General features: G+C 39.5%; 1 protein-coding gene across 2 annotated transcripts; it reads left to right on the forward strand.

Moving 5' to 3' along the window:
* Positions 1-293: 293 nt before the first annotated feature.
* RB195_000553 (uncharacterized protein) lies at positions 294-15831 on the forward strand (the record flags this gene model as incomplete). 2 transcript variants are annotated; one of them, XM_064196966.1, is made up of 14 exons in its annotated part: positions 294-433; positions 1515-1625; positions 1768-1871; positions 1934-2048; positions 2110-2179; positions 2248-2343; positions 3083-3162; positions 3447-3586; positions 4094-4200; positions 8784-8934; positions 8992-9036; positions 9094-9194; positions 15532-15717; positions 15787-15831. In XM_064196966.1, 14 exons carry the CDS (start codon positions 294-296, stop codon positions 15829-15831), a joined length of 1491 nt encoding a protein of 496 aa, XP_064052846.1. The 2 variants fall into 2 exon arrangements, with proteins under 2 accessions (XP_064052846.1, XP_064052847.1); XM_064196965.1 differs by lacking the exons at positions 4094-4200; positions 8784-8934; positions 8992-9036.
* Positions 15832-21932: the final 6101 nt, after the last annotated feature.

Raw genomic sequence — 21932 nt, forward strand, 5'->3', positions numbered from 1 at the left:
TTTGACATAGAAGCTTTTCTGAGCAGTTATGGCATGTTGTGTGCAACCTGCTTCTATCGCTCTATTGACGTTCACAACGGACGTTCTTCAGCCGAGCTGAACAAATGGGGTTGTACCAGTAAAGCGTGGTGGCCGTGGTGTGTAGCACAATAGCTTTCGGACGCTCTCGGGCTTCTGACGAGAAATGGGCGTGGCCGACGCGGAGCTGAGCACAGACGGCAGCGGCGGCGGCGATCGCTCGGTGGCTAGTGTGGCGCACGCGCGCGGCGGCGGTCGATCCTTCAGAGTCTGCGATGGAGGGTCTGGAAAGCGGTGGTTTAGCCGCTGACCCTCTGCTTAGTGCGGCCCTCTCATCCCCTCTTGGCTCTTCCAGAGAAGAGCTGTTCCTACACGATTTCGCCAGGTCAAGCCCACATGCTGGGGCATTGTTCGGGTAAGCGAATTCTTCACGTCTTCATCTTTCTTCACGAGACATATTCCATATTCTTCCTGTTTTTCTCTCAAGTCCTTACCCATCCTTCGAACCACACACCGTCTACAGTGAGCATAAACTACAGTACATGATTACCACCGAATCTCATTCAGAAATCAACCCACCATAACCTTTCTTCTGCCTTTTCTTTCCAATTTTTTCAATTTTTTCTCATTTTCCAGGTTGTCGGTTGCCACGGTTACAAAGAGAGCTGCCCCATTCTTTTCTTTGTTAAATGTTAAATGAATTGAATTCCCCTCATTTCTATAGCGCAAGAAAAATATCTACTTAAAATTTTTGGTGAGAACATAGCTTGTTCTAAGCTTATCTTAGTTAAATTAAAGAATTAGAATGCTCTGTAATTGTTTCTGATTTTTTTCTCAAAAATTTTTCCTAAGGTCCCTGTTTCATCTTTTAATTTTCATGTTGTTCTGAGTGTTTCATTTGAGTTCCTTCCATGGCTTGTTCGAAGGCGAACAATTCTATTCTTCGCCATAATTTCTTGGAATTTCTCGTGTAGCTAAAATTTATAAGCGGATTGTCCTGGGATTTTGTAGCGGACTTACTGGAAATCATTTGAATAGTCGTCTAACAACTTGTCGACGCTTTTCCATAGCACTCTATGCTGAATGTCGAGTGAGGACGTGAATCGCAGGATCGGGAACTAACGCAGTGATTGAAAAGCAGTGCCGACGACGAATCGAGTCAGGCCGCGCACGCAATCGCAAATTGCGTGAAAATCCATGAATTGCTCCGGGACCTTTCCATGTCTTCTTAGTTAACTTCGAATCGTTCTTAAATACACATGTTACATCGGATGTGCCTACCATATCTTCGCTCCGCTCCGTCGGTCGGTCGGTCCGACGCATCTCGATGCTCGACGCACACATACACACACGCGCGCTAATTGACTTCTAGAACGGCCACCTGATTACATAAACGACCTTTAGTTGCATTAACCTAAGAATTAGCGAAGAAAAGGAAAAGAAGTGAAAAATGAAGAAATAATCTTTGAAAATTTATCTAAGATTTTCTTTTACAGCAATTATGCAACTCTCACCACCTTACAACCTCTTCCACCGATCTCAACTGTCACCTCAAATGGAGGGAAATTCAGTCGATCAAATTCACCCGTAAGAGAACGTCAGAATAAGTTCGTTTTTTCCTTTCCTACTTCATGGTGTACTTAGAATTTTCTTCCTAAAATAACTACTTCTAGAAATTTCTTCTACATAGCATAATAACATAGCATTATGTACTTACATCAACAAAATTCATATTCATATTTTTTCCAGCTATTTCTTCCCGCCCTCTAGTCAATCTAGTTATAATTATAATGTTAATATCAAATATGAGTATGATTTGAAAAATGAGGAGGATTCGAACGATTCACCGCCAGGTAAAAATACTTTTGTTGTACGACTCGATCTCTTTTTACCATCCGGAAAAATTAAAATTTAGGACAACCACCTTGTTCAACTCCTTCCGACTACACACAGAATCATGCCTCACAACCTGTAGAAACCAATTTTTCCTCGGCTAGTTTTGTTCCATCTTACAGCGGCATAGAAATAAGGTGAGTTTTATTCAAATAATGTGTTATTTCGGTGAATTTCCTAAATTCTGAACTTATTAAGGTCACCAAAAATTGAAAAAGACTGTTTTTTCAACGGTTACACTAATGGGGATTGTGAAATTGAAGAAGAGGTAGACATTTGATAATTAAATTCTTATTCCATTTTTATGTTTAAACATATATGATTAATTTTGTTAAGCCCACTTGTTTGCCAAAGAACTGCTCACCGGTAGAGAATGGGCACGGTAGTATAGAAGGAGAGGAGGAGGACGATGGAGAGGAGCTAAATACTAAGGTAATGAGTAGTTCTATGTACCAATCAATTAACGCAAGAAAACGATTGTGGATTTTTTCTGATTCGTATCCATCTATCTATTCATATCCAGAAATTTTTTTGTTACCTACTGCTTTTCAAATTATGTTAGGATGTCATGTGTTGCAGTGTGTAGCCGTTCATATATTGCAACATACATATTTTATTCACGTTCCCAAAACGAAAAAAAAAACACGGTCAGGAAATTGGGCGGAAACTTTTAGAGTTAGTGAGATTGTTCTGGAAATGATGTATGATCACCTACCAGTAAAAATTTTCGTAGAATTAATGGTCGTAATGGCAGAGACCGGCCGTACGGTCGATGGTTCGAAATCGCCCTGGTGCAAACCAAACCTTTCATCCCTCCGGAGTCGATAAATTGGTGCCAGACTTGTCTGGGAGGATAAAAACACTGACTTGATGACCCGGAAGTCAGTGAATAGCGCCAACCCTGCGCTCCAAAACCTCAACGATTACGAATTCCAGGGAGACGCGTTGGCACATCCCTTGTGCATTCATATGCCAGAAACTTTTATTCTTTTTTCTAATGACAGAGACTAAAATGATATTTTCCTAATCGTTAAATATTTCCAAATTTTCTCCTAACTTTGACAGATTTCTTTATGACAGCTCCGTTCGTTTTATTACCTCTAAATAAAGAGTTTTCGATGTCCCTCTGATAATCTTCTCATCGATTGTTTATTTTCTTACGTTTCTTCAGGATCTTGCGCAAAGGATTTCGGCCGAATTGAAACGTTACTCTATTCCACAGGCAATTTTCGCTCAAAAAATACTTTGCAGGTACGTATTATCTTTTCTGGGACTCGTCCCTGTGGAGCTAAATCCCCTTTCCATCTCTTCTGCTCATTCTTTCTTGCTTGTCGCACGCAGTCTAAGCGTAACATGATTATGTAGTCATGTGTGTGCGCCAGTTGGTGACACTGATTGCATCGACTGAAGAACAAAGTCGATTTGATGCGGATCATCGGATTGAGTTCTTTTTTTTTCTGAGGGATTAGGAAATTTCCCGTGGTTGAGTAAGAGATCCCATGCTTGGTTTATCAATATTTTTGTTTTTTTTTCAGATCACAAGGAACGTTATCCGACTTATTACGTAATCCGAAGCCGTGGTCAAAGTTGAAGAGTGGTCGTGAAACATTCAGACGAATGGCGAAATGGTTACAGGAACCGGAGTTCAAACGAATGTCCGATTTACGAATGGCAGGTCCGTATATACATGGAATACATAGAGAGCCGCGTCCCGTAGAAGGATCTCTTCGTTCTCTGCCACCTCTCCTACATCTGCATGTTTATGCTGAATCTGTCATCATTTGCAACGCTACCCTAATCTTCTCGGCGTCCATCACCAGCTGTCTCTCAATGTACGGGCGCCTAGAAACAACCATCAACCATATCTATGGATCTATGGACATTTTTCTCACTGAACACCCCCCACCAAACTCTTTTAGAGTGATGCTTTCGATTGTTCGAATGGAAGAACTCATGCGCATTTCCCTCCATTCATGCAAATGCAGCAACGAGTCGAAGTGAGGTGGCGAGATAGAAAGGACGGGAGGCACAAGGGGGGCTTGCTGCCTGAGGGGCGGGCAGGATCCGCTTTTTGCCACTCCTGAATCCTTAAAGGAGCTTGATCTACGATTGAAATCGATAGATAACTAATGTTAATTATGTACCAGCTGTACCCGACAGATGGTGTGCCATGTACGGTCAGGGGTCATTGAGGGTGCGCACGGAGGCATGGTTGAGCAGGAGGAGGAGGAGGAGGAGGAGAATAGGCTAAATAAGCTGTATTGCGCGGGACCAGCAAAGCAACATAACGTGCACCTGCATCAATTATTTACTTCCCGGGGCCTTTTTTACTACTACATACATTAATATCACTTTTTTAGTATATTTATATACGGAGTATAACTGAAAGTGAACCCCGCAAACTGTGAATTTCATCTCTTTTTTCGTTTTGACTCCTAGCATGAGAAAAAAAATCATAACGAATATCCAGAAAATGAACCCTAGCACTAATTAGCTCACTCATTCAACTAATTAGCTCACTCATTCGCGTAGTTAACGTAAGTTTAGCTCTAATTTCAAGCATTTGTGTGGCACTTTAAGTTTCCCGTGGCTATTTATATTTTTCCGACGACTTTTCAATGTCTTCAGCGCCGGCATGTAATGAATAAGATAAATTTTTGTAAAAAAAAATAGCTTCCGCGGTGAAATCCCGATAACAACCGTCAGAGGGGCAATAGGTGCGGTGCTACTGCCCCCGCTGACGACGTCCATAAAATTCCTTGAAACTTTTTTCTCCGTTCTTAAAGAGTATTCTTCAAAGAAAAACACAGGGACCGTAGTTTTCCAGGTCTTTACATGGATGAATTTTTTTTCTTGGAGCTTTGAACGAGGATTTTATGAGGAGTTAGAGATCCCTGATCGAACAGTTCCAATGTCCCAGCAGATCTAGCGTTTTAGATAGATTTATGCAATCATTTTCCTTGGATCTAATATATTCGCTTTTTTGGAATTTTATCCAGACGAGGACGAATTCGCTCAGTCTGGTTTCTCTCTTCTCTTCAGTTTCTCTCGGTTTGAAGTACCATTCTGGAGGGGGAAAAAACGACGTCTATGCATTAGTTTTGGTATGCGTTAAGTGCAAATGGTGAAGTGACGAATTTCGTTCGCTCATGGCATATCCAGTGAATTATGGGTGGCAGCAGCACAGTCGCTGCCAGCAGCCTCATCGCGCTCTCGCCAATTATGGCTTGGACGGTTGGTGCAGCAGCAGCAGCAGCAGCAGCAGCCGCCAGATGAACTCCTGCTCGACGCTCTCCATCGATGTTCGTTCCTGGATTCAAAGTAGCTCCACCACGTCTAGTGCTTATAGTTCTCTTTCGAAACCAAAAATAGGGGGGAAGCGAACGTAGCGTCGGCGTGGGCGGCCGTTTCTCATCTTTCTCGCGTTACAGTAGGCTGTCGCGCCAATCGGAAATCGATGTGCTTGAGAGGGAATGGAAGAGAGTTTGCGTGTGTTGTAGAGGGAAAAGAAACGGAATGAGGGGAGGCCCTCGAGGCAGCTGCTGCTGCTGCTGGAACTACTTTCTGCAACTAAGCGAGGGGTGTTACGAGATCCTCCCTGCGCCTAGTAGTAGTACTTGTTCGGAAGGAACAACAATGCGAGTTCATGCGCATTTTCTGGATGTAGCCGTTTATTCGAGAAATGAAAACCACGGGGAATCGAAGTCGGACAGCGAGAGCCCCGGAATCGATACATTATGGGCTGCTTACTTTGTTAGCAAATTAGACGAACGGACCCTGCATATTCCTTCAATGCGAACACCAACTGGTAATTTCAACGGATTCGCACGAATTCCTAAAAAAAAATTCCAATTCTCATGGAGGTCCGCAGAGCACGCGCAAACGCTTCACATTCATTTTTGTTTTTATCCTCTACTTTTTCGCTTATTTGTGCTCTACAAATTCGTATTGATTTGCACAACTCATGTCATCGTTCAAATGTAACATGATCCTTGTCCAATTCCAATCTGTTAGTGGCACAGTGGAGATCAGATCCCTGGGTGCTCATTTTGCTCAGCATTGTCGTGGAGCCTGAGCCGAACTTTTAGCGTTATATCAAGTGGAAGTAAGAAGATGAAAAGAATGAAAGTAGGAGTAGATCAAAAGAAAGAGGAAAAAAGTGAGGAATTCCGCACAATGAATTAGTTCACAAGCCTAGCACCCTTTGCTTAATATAGTTACGTTCGTCTGAATGCTCATAACAAACTTCATTAGGTCACTGCACATTCTCTCCGGAATCACCCTTAAGGACGAACATCTGATTGCCCTAATAGTAGTAATCTTGTTGAATCCCAGGCTTAATCCTACTAGATAGATTGTTATCGCTCGGGGCGATTTTGCTTCTCGTGTTTCTCCCATCATTTTCACTTTCTCTTTTATATCAAAACAATTAGCGTTATAGAGCTTTTTTGGTGTAAAAAGAACTAGGTAACGGAATTAAAAGCGCTTTCGAATGCTTGAACAGTAAAAAAAATAAATTAGATAGGCATCTGAGTGTGGCTACTAGAAAGCAGGTCTCGAGCACTTTAGAAAGAGCTTAACCTTACCTTTAAAGGACGTTTAGGACAGGAATCAATTTTTAGGATATTTTTTCTACAAGGCTGTAATGATAATAGGTATTTTCTAGGACCATAATAATAACTGTAATGATAATAGGTACTTGGTAGTATGTATTTTGCCTCTCATTTGTTCCACTAGGAAGCTCTCGCCTTCCAAAAAAAAAGTACCAGCAGATCCATAAAAACACTTCGAGAGGGATGAATTCTAAAATTTTACATTTGTTTACCGCAGCGATGCGATTATTATTGTTTTAATAAGTATGTCGTATAAGTAAGTATAGACATGACGTAATTTCAGAAGTGTAGCCTGCATTGGCGCAAAAAATTCGTAGTGCAACAATCTCTCAGCTATACATACGTGCACGATACAGTACTACTCAAAAACTCCGTGTCACTAGTGCTATTGGGGATGATTAATGTGTAGTTTTTATAGCAATAAGTCCCCTTAAAAAATCCCATCATTTTTCTTTTGGATTCTTCTGGATTTTTCGTGATATCTTAAGATTTGAGAGTCAAATTGTGGAGAATTCTATTAGAATTTTATTTTTTTCAAAGATCCTTAGGCCCTGATATTATTAAAATATTCGCTATTATTAGGTTTTACCATCATTAAAATATAAATTATTCGCTACTATTTAATACAACTAACTGCAACAGACTTTATGCAGTGACTTTAATTGCGGAGAATTCCGTCTAAATCCCCTGGGGACATTCGCCTATTGACTGTCACAATTTCATTAACTCCATTTGAATTATTCACATCTCAGATTAAGAAAAGAAAACGATATCTTTCTGGAATATTCCGTTTCATAGCGCCAGGCTCATTAAGTAAGTATGTATGGGTTAATATTTCAGTAATTAGTGATTTTTGAAGGTGGCTGAATCAAAATCTCAGGAGCGTACTGAAGAAAATTCTTCTGCAACAGCGAATTTTTTAGAAAAATTTTTAAAGCGAATTTCTCTACTGAAGCTATTCACATGCTTTCATAGCTCCCCTAAGCCACTTTAAAGGAATTCATAAATTCCAAGCATTTAGTTCCATATGATGGTCGTTCTTCCAATTTTGTGATGAAGTCATTTCCGTTTTTAGGAATTGAGGCGGTTTCTTTTGATTTTTTTAGATTTAAGGGCAAATTACTATTTTTCGTGAAATTTTTTCTACAAATATCAAAAATGAGTAAAATATGAATTATAAACTATGTCAGATATATAAATAATAAACAAATAAAAAACGAATAAAATAAACGAATAATTAATTAAAGGATAAAGGATAAAGTTTCTGGCGTTAATCAATCCGCTTGGGATGCGCCCCCACGTTCACTTTGACTCAGAAGCGTTTGAGGTTCACGAACGTATAAATGGCCCATACAATGACCTGCGGGGGCTAGCCGATGTGTCAAGTCAGTGCTTTTATCCTCTCAGACAAGTCTTGTGCCAATCTATCGACCCCGGAGGGATGAAAGGCTTGGTGAGCACTAAGGCGGATTCGAACCAACTATCGATCGTGCAGTCACTGTGGAACCTCTGACCGCTACACCACACCCTCTCCGAATAATTATTTACAAGATAAAAATTCTAAATTTAAATTTTTAATTAATATTAATCTCTTTTCTCTCTGTTTCGAACTGAATTCGTGGAGTGATGCCTTTAAACGAGGAAGCGACATTTATTCTTTTATTCTTTTATTTTCCTCCTGGATATTCCATATTTGAACCTCAAAAATTGTGAGTAGTTGAATTATAAGAAAAATCGATTGCAACATATTTGTAGAGAAAAAAGAGCTCTTACGAATAGTATATAAAATTTAACAAAAAACACAAATAAAAAATCCAAAATAAAAAAAATTGAAATAAAATTCTAAAATAAAATCCAAAATAAAAACGCTACGAACTTACCGGCCAACCTAGTAATTTACATTAACAAAAAGCCATTTTCGTTACTTTCGTTGTTTTGTGATTTTTTTTTAAATAACGGATACAGTATACAATACATTGGTTACGTATTCTTATGCTAATTCTCCCTCTTCTCTCCTCTCTCTCCCTCTTCTCTCTTATTGCTAAGTTATGAATGTTCAAAACATGATTCTTTCATTGTAGAAAAGAGCCCGTTTCAAAGAATTGAAAGGGGCACTTTTCTAGGCCTAGGTCTGGATATTTTTGTGATCGAACAACACATCTTATACCTCTCGTTTCGAAGCAGAATACGGATTGTCAACACGAAATTCTTATTGGATCATGGGGCTGCCTTCACGCAATTCTGATGCGACGTTTATAGACGGCAAACGAGTCGTTTGCCGTTCAAATGCCGCCGCCGCCGAAAACAAGGCGGCAGCGGAGACAGCTTGCCGGCGACCGCGCTAGGCCAATTACGGCCATGACCAACACATGGAGGGTAGGGGAGGGGATGGGTGGTAAACTCATTGCTGGTTTACTCTCCCCGTAGTAGAGAACCGACCGTGAACTTTCACTGTCTTACTTTGCAGTGAAGCGCTACGTTGTCGTTACGTTACGTTACGCGTTAGAACAGCGTGAGATCTGTCATGGATACTCCACGACAATCAATAACTATTCTCAGTTTTTTTCAGCATGTAAACGAAAAGAGGAACAACAAGTCCAACACAATCAACCACAACCGCCGAAGAAACCTCGCTTAGTGTTCACAGACATCCAGAGAAGGACTTTGCAGGTTAGATGATGTTATTTTTTGGGGAAATCTAATTTTTATTTAATTATATTGATTTAGCAACGGACAAAATATATAAAAATCAAATAAATAATTAATCAATAGTAATAATAATATAAATCAGTATAAAAACTCGAATCAATATAAATCAAAGGAAACTACTCAAATCATCATAAATAAAAGAAAACTATCTTGTAGAGAAAGAAATGTTCTCTCATATAACCTGCTACGTAGCTCCAAACTCCATTATTCTGTTGAAGTTAAAGTCAATCGAAGTTTAAATTTAGAAAAAAAGCCTTTACATAATAATATTTAATATTAGCAATGACAATATTTACATAATACGTAATATGTAAAAGGAAAGCACAAAACAGATTAATTACAGTGCAGTGAATCGAAGTTTCAAACTTTCAACGTTTTTTTTTTAAATGCAGATGCGACCGCTATAATAATCTGTCACCATCGTCAAGTGTCCCATCTTGGGAATTTTTTTTCGAAAATAATAGAACACTGAGTTTTAAAAACTCGGTAACGTTTATGGTTGGAAGAGTATTTCGTGATGAAGAGAAATCCCCATTGAAGCTTCCTGTTCTGCGTTATAAATGTGTCGATTCTTGTGTTCACTTTTTACAAGCAAAAATATATAGCATCCAGAAATTTCTACAATTCTACAAGCGCTATTACCACGTAAAGTAGACAAAAATTTTTCCTGAAAAATCCTGAGTTTATTGTCAAAAGCCATAGACTGGTGTAGGTTCTTTGGTTATTGAGCGTAAAATTTTAACATGTTATCCGCCACAAAAACGACTGCGCCAGGTTCTACTGGCCATAAATTAGGTAGATTTCGATTAATTAGATTATTAGATTATTAGATTTATTTGATTTATTTAGATTAATTAGATTTTTTTCAATTTTCTCGCTTGGACAAAATGTGTTTCTCCTTCCTGTTTTTGTTTCTCGGAGCATCACTGGTAAATGTAAAGAAATAAAATAAACAAACACATTTACTCATCGCATTAAATAATATGGTGATGTGGATCTTACTAGGAAATGTGTGGACCACCTCCCAAGCATAGAAGGTGAATTGACCGCAGCTCACCGAGCAGCACTTTCTTTCCTCGAACAGCACTCTTATTGAGGGAAGCATTTAAAGGCATCATCCCACGAATCTGAGGTGGTGCAGATTTCAGGTGGAGTATTCGTATACGGGATGGGAGACTATGGAGAGGGGGATGATTCCGTCCATTTTTTCCTAATTGCCGTAAAAAACGGCCCGGAAGATACGGCTTCAGGTGTTTTGGCGCACTATTTTCTACACGGAGTTCGACTAGAGCGCGGCAGCCTTGTGCGGCGCCGTATCTTCCGGGCCGTTTTTTACGGCAATTAGGAAGAAATGGACGGAATCACCCCCCTCTCCGTAGTCTCCCATCCCGTATACAAATACTCCACCTGAAATCTGCACCACCTCAGATTCGTGGGGTGATGCCTTTAAAAGTGAAAAATGAATAGAGCACGCATATGTACACAGCGCTTGCGTCACACGTCATGCGACTAAAACCACCTCGCTCCGAGTTCTTGCACTTTTTTTTGACGTTAGGCTGTTCCATACCATATTCAGCTAATTCTATGCTTGGAACGCGAAGAATTCCATACCTCAACGACTAAATGTTCCTCGCTATTTCGATCATTCATTTGAATGGTGATGAATTTTTTTTCGAACCAGCGTACATACATCTAAATGTCCTGCTGACGAAACGTTGACATGTCTCGCATTTTTTGCTGTCAAACGCGTTGGCGCATCCCAAGCGGATTGATACCACCGAAGACTTTGTCCTTTTTATCCACATCCTTTCGAACTTAAAAAAAGGAAATTCGGCTTTGTACCAATGGCATCGTTCTCGTTTTATTCTTAATTCGTTAGGCACATCATACATATTGCAGTAATTTCGCTCCTTTCCTGGAAATTTGACATTCGAAACAATCGAAAGTGAATAGAAATTCGAAAAACCGAATTCTCGCTCATACTGTACTCATATCGATTCCTAAAGTCTCCCATTGTCTTTAGGTTTAGAATGAATATAGATGTCCGATCGAAATTCGATCCAAATATTTGTAAGGATCAATAGATCACTATTTGTGCCCTTCAACAGTACATCGACAGCTAAAATCCCGCAGATAAGTAGCATCCGGATAGAGATTTTACTTATTTTATCTATACCTAATATTTTAACGTATTCTATCCAACGATGACTATATGAATCCGAATTTTCGCCTTTTGTGTCTTTTTGTCTTTACTTTTCTCTTTTTCTCTGATTCCACAGTATTCTTCGTTCAGAAACGTGAGAAACAATTGTTTCTCTTGTGTAATTTGTGCAATTTATGCCTTATTCAATCTATTTTGTAAGAAAGGCAAAAAAGTATAAGGAGGACCATCCGGATCTCACATGTGGATGGATATGTGACCTTTCAATTCAGGAGAATTGTGACTTATGTAACCTTGTTAAGCCTTTTTGTAGCAAAAGCGTGCTTTATTAGTGCATTGTTGAACATTTTGACATAATTTCTTTTCTTCGAAGCGTATCAATCGTTCCGCGAATTCCCAGCGAATGACCTACGGACAATTTCGTTTCGCAAGACACCAATTCAATGCCTTAGGACCCACCTCAGTCCGCTTCATCGTTTTTTTTAGCGTTTACGCATCAATTCAACGCCATAGGACTCTTCCCTTCTCATACCGTTTGCTGCTTTCTGGATTGACAATAACCAGCGTAATCCGCGGTCCCCAGGTCAAACAGCAAATAAATCATCTAAAGTTTGTAATTTGAAAAGTTTTGAGCGCAATTCATTTTCGACTCCAAATAGTACAATAATACAAAAAATAATAAAAAAAAAAATAATAATAATAATAATAATAATAATAATAATAATAAAATAATAATAATAAAAATAATCACAGCTCTAATACAATATATTACCGATGAGTATCGTTTCCAAGAACGTATCTCTGGTTTTTTTTCATAGTTTTGAATTTTTTTCTTCTCCAATTTTATCTTGTATGTGAATCTATGCAAATAACAACGAGTTTAGAAGCGATGCAATTCTATCCTACAAAAAATTTGTTTCTAGTCACTGAAACAGCGTCCACGAGTGGTTGAAAAATGCTGTTACATACTTGCTTCCCTGAAAAATGTAATCGTAGTGCAAATTATTGTCAAGTTGGAAGAGGAGTAATGATTTTTACTGTCGTAAGAAACGTAAGAAGAGGACCACTAAAAAAATTCAAAGCAAAGCAGTCACGTTTGTTCCAAGGTCCATTCTTTAAAAAAAAGGAGCCAAGCGGTAGTCAATAATGATTTCTGATGGAAATACACGTCATTTTATCTTTTACGCACTTATTCGGAAACGAAATGAAAGGTTTTCAAAGGAATGCCTTAGTGGATGCATTAATGGCACACGAAACTGGCACACGGCAGCGCATGTGGCATTGCACTGCCAGCCCCACACCCAGTCAATGAGGTCAATGATTATGGGGTACGATAAATTGAGGGTGTAAAAGTTAACCTCAGAGTTTTATTGAAGAGGGTTAGGGACATAAAATCCATCTACTACCCAGGAGAAACGTTCTTCCCAAAAATAGCTCTATTTTTATTATTTTCGTTGTCACGATTTTTTGTTGAAATTATCAACTCTTGAGTCAAAGCTTATTATAAAAGCAAAAAGGCAAAATCTGAAAAAATGTGGATGATTCCGCCTCTTCTTGGCCGATCCACTTTTAGATCACTTTTAGATTAGCCTCCCTGGAGGCTTCTCAATAGTTGGAGGAGGCCAATTCAAAACAAAACATGTAGAAATATATGGCGTGCGGAAAAATTACGGAAATCTGTGCACAATAAATATAAGAAAAAACAACGAAAATAAAAAAAATGAACTTCTCAGCTATCGGCTAAAATATGATTTTGAAAAATTTGTCTTAAGTTGTTGTGAATTCGCTACTACCTAATTCATACGACTATGAACGTTTGCAAGAAATTCTCAATCGTCAAAATTCCAAATTCACAATAATTGGGAGTACGGTTAGGATTTTTGCTCATGACCATTGAAAAGTGAAGGGGGTCAGAGCACTGGCTCTCGCGTATGATTGGATTTTTTTTGCTGATTAAAGCACCTTTTCAGCTCACTAGTGAAGAATATTTCAGTATTAAGTAAATAATCCTCTTTGGGGTAGAATAAGTATCTCACCTCTAGACTTGTTGTTATTTACTCGGAACGTCAATGGATTTACCTGCACGGTCGGCCTGGAAAAGTTATCGTGTCATGGCGCTTATCAAAAGTTAAATCAGCTATCAAAAGAAAAAGAAAAGAAGAAAATTTTAAGAAAATCAAAAAAAGAAAGAAAGGAGAAGAAGAAAAAACGATTAATGTGTCTTTAAGTTCAGGGAATTTTTGCAAAAAAAAAAAAAATGAATAATCCGTGTCTTTTAGTTCGAGGGAGTTCCTAAAAAAAAAAAGTTTAACGTTTAATCTTTCTTAAATTTTTTTTCGTGTGTTTCCCAAAACACAAAAATTGATGTTTCTTCTGGAGCTGAACGTTATCGGTTTGACTCGTCACCCATCCGGAATCAACAACCTCCTACAGTTTTTTCTCAGCTTCGCATATCAGCTGTTAGGTACAGCTGAAAAACAAAAATTTTCACAATATTTGTGTATAAAATACATTTCACATTATTATACTAGAGTGAATGTGTAGTTGAAATTAAATTAAAATCTTCTTAGTTTCCCGAATCACAAACTTTAGATTTTAGATTTTTTCTATATAATCCTAGGGAGCTGACACAGCCTGTGAGTCAATTAGCCTTGTTTACCGATCCATACAGTATTTGGCCGACGTATATTTATACGAGTGAATCGTAAACAGGTGCTATGAGGTATGTAGAGGCTCATAGAGGCTCACAGGGGTGTACTCTCACGTAGTACCATCGACGTCTAAAAGTAATTTCACTTTTAATTTGGTCCTATCTCAAATCATTGGGCTCGTGGAAATAAAAATGTACTGTAATTCCCGTTCATTTCGAAAACATCCAAGGTTGCTCTGTGTTTTTTTTTTCTCGTTCCCTCAATCAAGCCTCGTTCTCGTATCCCTAGCTAGCTCTATGATTATCTCTTCTCAAGTCATGCGATATCGTTCTGCAATTACAGCTGCTTTCTCCTTTGTTCTCCTTCGCTTGAGGGATCTTTTTTCACCGTAACGATGCGCGATATTTTTGCTATTCTTTAGAAACAAAACCAATAGGCGCGCCTTAGTTCTCATATCGCAGAAGTAACTCGGTATGGATTAAAGCATGCGTGTTACCACGGAACCATTATGAACATCAATTTCGATGCAAAAATAGGCTGTATTTTCTTTCCTCATTACGAATATTTCTTCAATGGAGACTGTTACTAGTCACATCAATCCATAACTCTTACGTTCGCTAAGAGAAATATGAGCCCGTGATGAAGGATAAGCCGGGACGGGTGCACCCGAAGTATACGTGGCGGTTATTTAGAATTTTCATGATTACAGTATTCATCAGAATCATTTGAAAAGGCGAACGAAAAACTGTTTTAACATCGACATGCATTTCTTTCTTTTCAATCAAGAATCGCAGAGAAAAGAAGAAAAACTGTAGAAAATAGTAATAGAAAAACTATTCTAAAATAGTAGCTGTTGCTTATATCAACTATGTTTTGAGTCTTCTAATTTCTCCAGAGGCGCACAATATTTTCTATCTTCCATAAACTTGCTTTACATTAGGACATAGTTCCCCTTAAAATTTTTGTCTCAATTTCACTCTGAAATCGATACTACTGTTTTTTTTTTCTTTCAAACCTCCATTCTCGATAATCCCAAGGTTTTTAGAAATATTTTCTGCATATATTTTCTTGAATATTTTCTTTAAATGCTTGCAAGTGCGAAATCAATATCCGCTGGCCAAGCAGACCATCAAGCCGACGGTAGCAAATGAGTTCGAACCCGTTTCTCTATTCTCAACATGAATTTTTTCGAAGATTCTTTGATCACTCTAAACATGAAGGAAACAAGATTACAGAAGGACAAATTCATTTCAATTGATGAAAATTTAGAAGAAAAGACATTTAAAGGTATAAGTTCACGAATACACCATTTATACCAAAACGAAATTCATTATATATATTATTTATTTAGTTTATTTAGTTTTGGAAATAATGAAAGAGAAATAATGCAGGAGATTAGCTACGTCTTGCTTTGTTTGGTGTTTTGTTTCTTATGGGCCCATAGATTCAGAGGCACACGTTGTTATTAATCATAGTTCTGTTTTAGGCGATTTTTAAAGAGACAAAAAGGCCCTCACGGGAAATGCAGTTGACGATCAGTCAACAGCTAGGATTGGACCCAACAACGGTTGCTAACTTCTTTATGAACGCCAGGAGAAGGGGACATGATCAGAGACCGGACGATGACACCAGCACGGTGAGCAGCGGAAGTAGCCATGCCTTCGATGATCAGGTGGGTTAGGGTTACGGTGCCTCTTCCGATCTCTTCCAACCCCCGTCCTCAATCTCCACCTCTTCACAGGTGCTCTCTCCACTGCCTCCGACACCGATTTTCGAGCAGCTTTAATCTGCTGTGGCGTGCGTTAGTGGATCGGCATAATCTCCAGCGTAGTTGTGATTTATCCTTAATTCATTTCTCTTAATCATTGCCTTACTGTTTTCGATTTATGGTGCAGAGTGCCCGATTTCGGTGTGTCCGACCTCTCTTATACTGAGATCGAGCACCTGCATTTTTTTCTTATTAATTTTTGTCGGATTGTTAAATAAGCCGGAATTCCTGTGCCATACGAAGTGATATTGAGAGCCTAAGCTCAATTATCGCGACCTAATTTTCGTTTATTTATTTGATTCTTATTTATTTCTTTTATGTCGATTTTATGAATGATGCTTATGAATTATTATTGATCTCTTCTCATCGTTTTCTCATCATCATTTTCTCATCATGAAACCGAATCTCACATCATTTACACTCTAACATTCTTACATTCGTTCGAGTTATTGTTTGTTTGTGCTTTGGCGGAATCCTTATTTTGCCCTCAGATGTATCACTTACTTGTATACTTGTCGTAATTGCAAGGCTTTCTGCGTTTATTTTTTCCCCTAGCCGTAGCCAGGAAAAAAACCGAGTCGAGTTGGCTCGTCGCCAATTCCAATGTTTGGCTTTTATCGAAGAGACATCCCATGACGTTTGTACTCTAGTCAATTCTCCTCCCGTTCTAGTCATTCACTCTCTCTCTCTCTCGCTATACGATCTCATACATGAAAGCAGTAACCAAATATTCACTTTCCCGAATTTTTTTTCCGAATATTTTATAGCTTTAGCATGTCTGATTAGTCACTATGCGTCCTTCTTATAACTTGTACTTAGTTTCATATAAATTGATTTTCTTATTTTTTCATTTTTTTCAAACCTTTCTACAATAATAACGACTTAGCCTGGGTTTTATAAACCACTATGTGGACATTTTTTTTCTGAATTAGAGGATTCTAACGTTTCCTAGTGAAGATACTATCGAGGAGAGGACTAACAGATGAAGTAGATAAAGAGTGCAGAAGAATATCCGAAGCTACACCTTAATCGATAGTCCTTGTTCTTTTTTTTTCTGGACCGTGGGATCCGACGCAAACTTCTTTTAGGGTGTTACGAATCAATAAGGCGCGGAGTTCCCTTTCTTGTCCTCCATTTTACTACTTTATTCCTCAACTCGACGCATAAATTTCGATGTCGTTATATGTCACGAAAACAACGCATCCAAAATATGGTGCGCGCCGACAGAACCAATGGATTTCGTTTTTTAAATTGATCAATCCAAGGATTCTGACTATTTATTTATTTTGACTACATATATCTAACTTCTTTTAACCAATTCGTAACGTCCAATAGAAATACCAGAAGTATGTAGGGTCGAATTCAACAAAGCTTTATTTAAATATTACATAAAACGACGCAAAAGTGCTATAGTCGGGTCTAAACGACATGAAACTCGGTGCAGTCGCGTAAGCGACTGCGCTCAAAGCGGCGCGGTGGATCCTAGCGTCTGGAATCTAATTCGGACTGCAGTGAACTATAGCGATGAGTGGTGTTAAAAGGATCCTCTTAGGGACTTCTTTTAGGGGCTCTTAACTTGTTTTAGGGAGTTGCGAATCAATAGCACGGAGTTCCCTTCGTTGTCCTCCATTTTCCTCGATCCTAACCGCTGCGCTCCGCCACACCGCTTTGAGCCCTGCCGTTTACGCAACTGCACCGAGCTTCAGATCGTTTGGACCCGACTATAGCTACCTAGAACTACCATGAAAATAATCAAGCTTCAACGGATTTCAGGGATGAGTTTTTTGTAAGGTCTCCCTCAGAAAGATGAACTACTGTGCTCGAGAAATGTACAGAAATTTCAAATATTCATAAGCAGACATGTCGACATAAAAGATTCTATAATTAATCGCGAAGAATTTCGCTCACTTTTTTAGGAGTGGATTAAAAGTGCGCGGCGCCGATCTATCTCTTATATGAATGTGCCTACGTGTTCGTCTTTGATCCCAGAATCGTTTGATATTTATGAACACGGATGGAGCCTTAAAAACACTTGACGGGGACGAGTCAATTTGTCAAGTCAGTGTTTTTATTCTCCCAGACAGGTCTACAACCAATTTATCAACCAGGGAGGGATGAAAGGCTTGGTTGGCTCCAGGGTTGCTTCGAACTATCGTTTGTGCAGTCACAGCCGGAACTCTTGCTGACCGCCCCACCTCCATTAAAGGCATCACTCCACGAATCTGAGGTGGTACTGATTTTAGGTCGATTATTCGTATACGGGATAGTCGATTATGAAGAGGGGGGTGACTCCGTCTACTTCTTCCTAATTGCCGTAAAAAACGGCCCGGAAGATACGGCTTCGGGCGTTCCGGCGTCCTATATTCTACAAGAAGTTCGATTGGAGCGCGCCAGCCTTGCGCAGGCGCCGCATCTTCCGGGCCGTTTTTTACGGCAATTGGGAAGAAATGGACGGAATCACCCGCCTCTCCATAGTCTCCCATCCCGTATACGAATACTGGACCTGAAATCCGTACCACTTCAGATTCGAGGGGTGTTGCCTTTAACGTCAGCTTTAACGGTTGTAGATTACGAGTATGACTATGGCAGACCAGACTCAATTCCGTCTGCTCGCCTTGAGAAATGCCATGGGAACGGCTTTTTTCCTATGAGGTACGTTAGAACGCCTTGTACTCTCCGGTCCCCTCACCCTTATTCATTGGTTTTACCTCTTATTAGGCTGATGAGGAGACCCCATTGATCTTCAACGGCTCACTCGTGAACGCTGCGCGAGAGTGGAGCGTATTCATGCACCTCGTAGGAACAAACACAATTTCCCACGTCGTTTTTTTTAGGATTTTGAGGGGGAATTGAGCGAAGGCGTGCTCATACTCCAGGATCCACACCCCAAACTCCATCTTCTCCCAGGGGTTTCACAGTTTCCGCTTTCAGCTGCCTTTAATAGTACGTACATCAAATCATCCATTACGTTGATCGATTTTTCCAAGCAATCACCAATCACTCATTAAACCTTTATATTTAGAGAAGAGTCAAGCTCTACCATTATCTTACTGAATAGCCTGATTTTCTCATCTCGTTCGCTTCCTGAAATCTGTACGTCCGAAGAGGAAAAATCCTGTAGGTTCGAAGGTATAGTTGAATTAAAAAGATTTTCTCGTAGAGCTACTCTCTTTTTTAAAAAAATAAGAGAAAAAAACTTCTAGTAGTGAGTGAACCTTCTCAGTAGCAAATAAATAGGATGGTTAAATATAATTACACTCACAACATGCCCCAAATTGATGGATTCACCGGGATTTCGTAGCTAACATTCGCATCACTTTGGTCCCTTTATGTAATTTTATCTAACTTTGTATTCGCCTTGAAAATCCATTAGGAACGAGACGCGTATACTGATTGTTTACTGTTAAAAACATGCGGTTCGCCGGCTGTGTGGTCTTCCTAACGTCACCGCAAAATTTCTCGCCTCCCTTCCCCGCTGCTCGTTCGTTAGTAGTCTGTAACTGTTTGGATTGCTAAACTTTGCAGCAATAAGTAGGTAATTTTATAGGAACTTCGCTCCTACTGTAGATTAAAAAACATATATAATAAATTACTTAATCACACATTATTATGTAAAGTCTATGAAACCACCTGCTCACTGCTTTAACTCGTAAGAAAGGAGCTCCTTTGTGCACATTTAGTCATATTTTAGTCACATTTTATCCTTTTTTCTCTACATTAACATTTTGATCTACCCAGCTACTAGAATAGTTCACAGCTGTTCATATAATGGGAATCGTTTCTTCTTTTCCGTGTCAGGACTTCTTCTTCAACATCTCCGTCCTGTATTTAGAGAATTTTATCCTTATTATTCGCCTTTACTGCTCGCACCCTGCAATTATCTTGCATCCGACTCCTGGAGCCCCTTTTCTATCTTTTTCTGTCTCTTTCTTTAAAATCCATCTTTTCAAGTCGTTGCGTATTTTGACGGAGCATGCGCCAATTGCTTTTGTTCCTTCTTTTTTCTAAGCTACCTTATTCCTTCAAGCAATACTGCACTAATTTCGCCAAATATTTTTTCTCCTCTTCTTTATTCTTTCAGATACTCATCATCTCATTTGACGTTCTTGTTCAACTTTAGACCAATTAGTTCGATATGCCCCTGCGGCTCGAATGAATATCCCGAAACCGCTGAACAAAAGCCAGAACGGCACAAAAGACGATCTCTTCCTTCAAAATCCATCTTTTCAAGTCGATGAATCTCAATAGTGCATAAAGAAAGGAGACATAAAGAGAAAACTCCGTGTTGCCCTCCTTTATTCTCGCAGAGGGATGTTAGGCTAATTTCTGCGACTGCGGACTGTGAGAAGCCCTATGTAACGCTGTGATTAGAAGACCACTGCCCGCCTTGGATAACAAACATAAAGAATAGTAAAATCTCTGGCGTAAATCAACACGCTTAGGATACGCCAACGCGTTCACTTCAATCCAAAATCGTTTGGGATTTTACGAACGCGTGTCTAGCCTATACAATGTCTGGCGGGGCTAGCCGATGTGTCAAGTCAGTTTTTTTATCCTCCCGGACAAGTCTGGTACCAATTTAGCGACACCGAGAAAAGGTTTCGTTGGCACTAAGGCGGTATCGAACCAGCTATCGATCGTGCAGTCACTGTGGAACCTCTTACCGACTGCGCTACACTAGCCAATGGGTAACATAACGCAGGGCAAACGAATTAGTTTCGTAGAGCAGACTGATGGAACATTGATAGTATGAGCGAACACCACTGGCACATAACAACAACATCGAGGAGGACATCTTCGCATAACTGATATAAAGGCATCGCCCCACGAATCTGAGGTGGTATGGATTTCAGGTGGAGTATAAAAAACGGTCCGGAAGATACGGCTTCGGGCGTTCCGGCGCTCTATTTTTTACAAGGACGGGAGCGCGCCAGTCTTGTGCACGCGCTACATCTTTCGGGCCGTTTTCTTAGGCAATTAGGAAGAAATGGACGGAATCACACCCTCTCCATAATCTACTATCCCCTATACGAATACTCCACCTGAAATCCGTACTACCCCAGATTCGTGGGGTAATGCCTTTAATAGATAGCTCAAGCGTTGTTATAGGCAACCTTGAAAACCATCAAATTATCTCTGAAAGATTTCTACGTTCTATTTCTACGTATGTCACCTATGTTCAGTACTGCGTCCATGAGAAATAGGACATGTCTCGCCTCAGAAAACTTCCTGCAGAAATAATCTTTACGTTGAAAAAATGACGACCTCTAAATATTATCTTCTATTTCGTAACTATCGAATAACTATCGATGCACCGTTAAGGATGTTGCTGATTTATAATTAGTGGAACTTTTTTGGTTTTCTAAAAGTGAAATCATAGTAAGTCATTTTCCAATAAGAATTTAAAAATTAAATATCTTTTGGGATGAGATGAGTTGTCCTGGATAATGCATTTGAGAGGATATAATATTTACGAATGTTCAGACATTTTAGAAGTGGTTGCGCTCACTTGGCCAACTATAAGGTATATATTTTTGCGCAACGTGGATTTGTGAAGCAAAATGATCAGTGATCCTTTAAAAAGGTAATTCACTTGACCCAAAGAAAAATGATGAAGAAAAGAAAATCTGGACAGCCAACTTCGATTTCCGTTCATTTTCTCACGTGTTGATCCCGACGAGACCGCTGTGCCAGCTTGAAAGGACTACAGTTGTTCAATCCCACCTCTCTGTTCGGAATTAGCCTCTCGTTTCTTTATGAACGCGATCATCTACAAACGAATGAAAGTGTCATCTCTTGGAATGGATATTGATAGTCCAATTCTTTGTTATTGCCCTCACTCTGTTCTGACGACAACAGATCTTGGTTTTATTACATAAATTCCTCCATCACTTCACAGGAGCGGGTGTAGCGGAGTCGGTAAGAGATTCCGCTGTGTTTGCATGATCGATCGGAGGTTCAAAACCGCTCCAGTGCCAACCAAGTCTTTCATCCTTCAGGGGTCGATAAATTGGTATTAGGCTTGTCTGGGAGGATAAAAACACTGACTTGACACATCAGCTAGCCCCCGCAAGTCACAGTATAGGCCAGTTACACGTTCGTAAAACCTCAAACAATCT

Source organism: Necator americanus, chromosome IV (assembly GCF_031761385.1).
Source record: "Necator americanus strain Aroian chromosome IV, whole genome shotgun sequence".
Taxonomy (NCBI): Eukaryota; Metazoa; Nematoda; class Chromadorea; order Rhabditida; family Ancylostomatidae; genus Necator; species Necator americanus.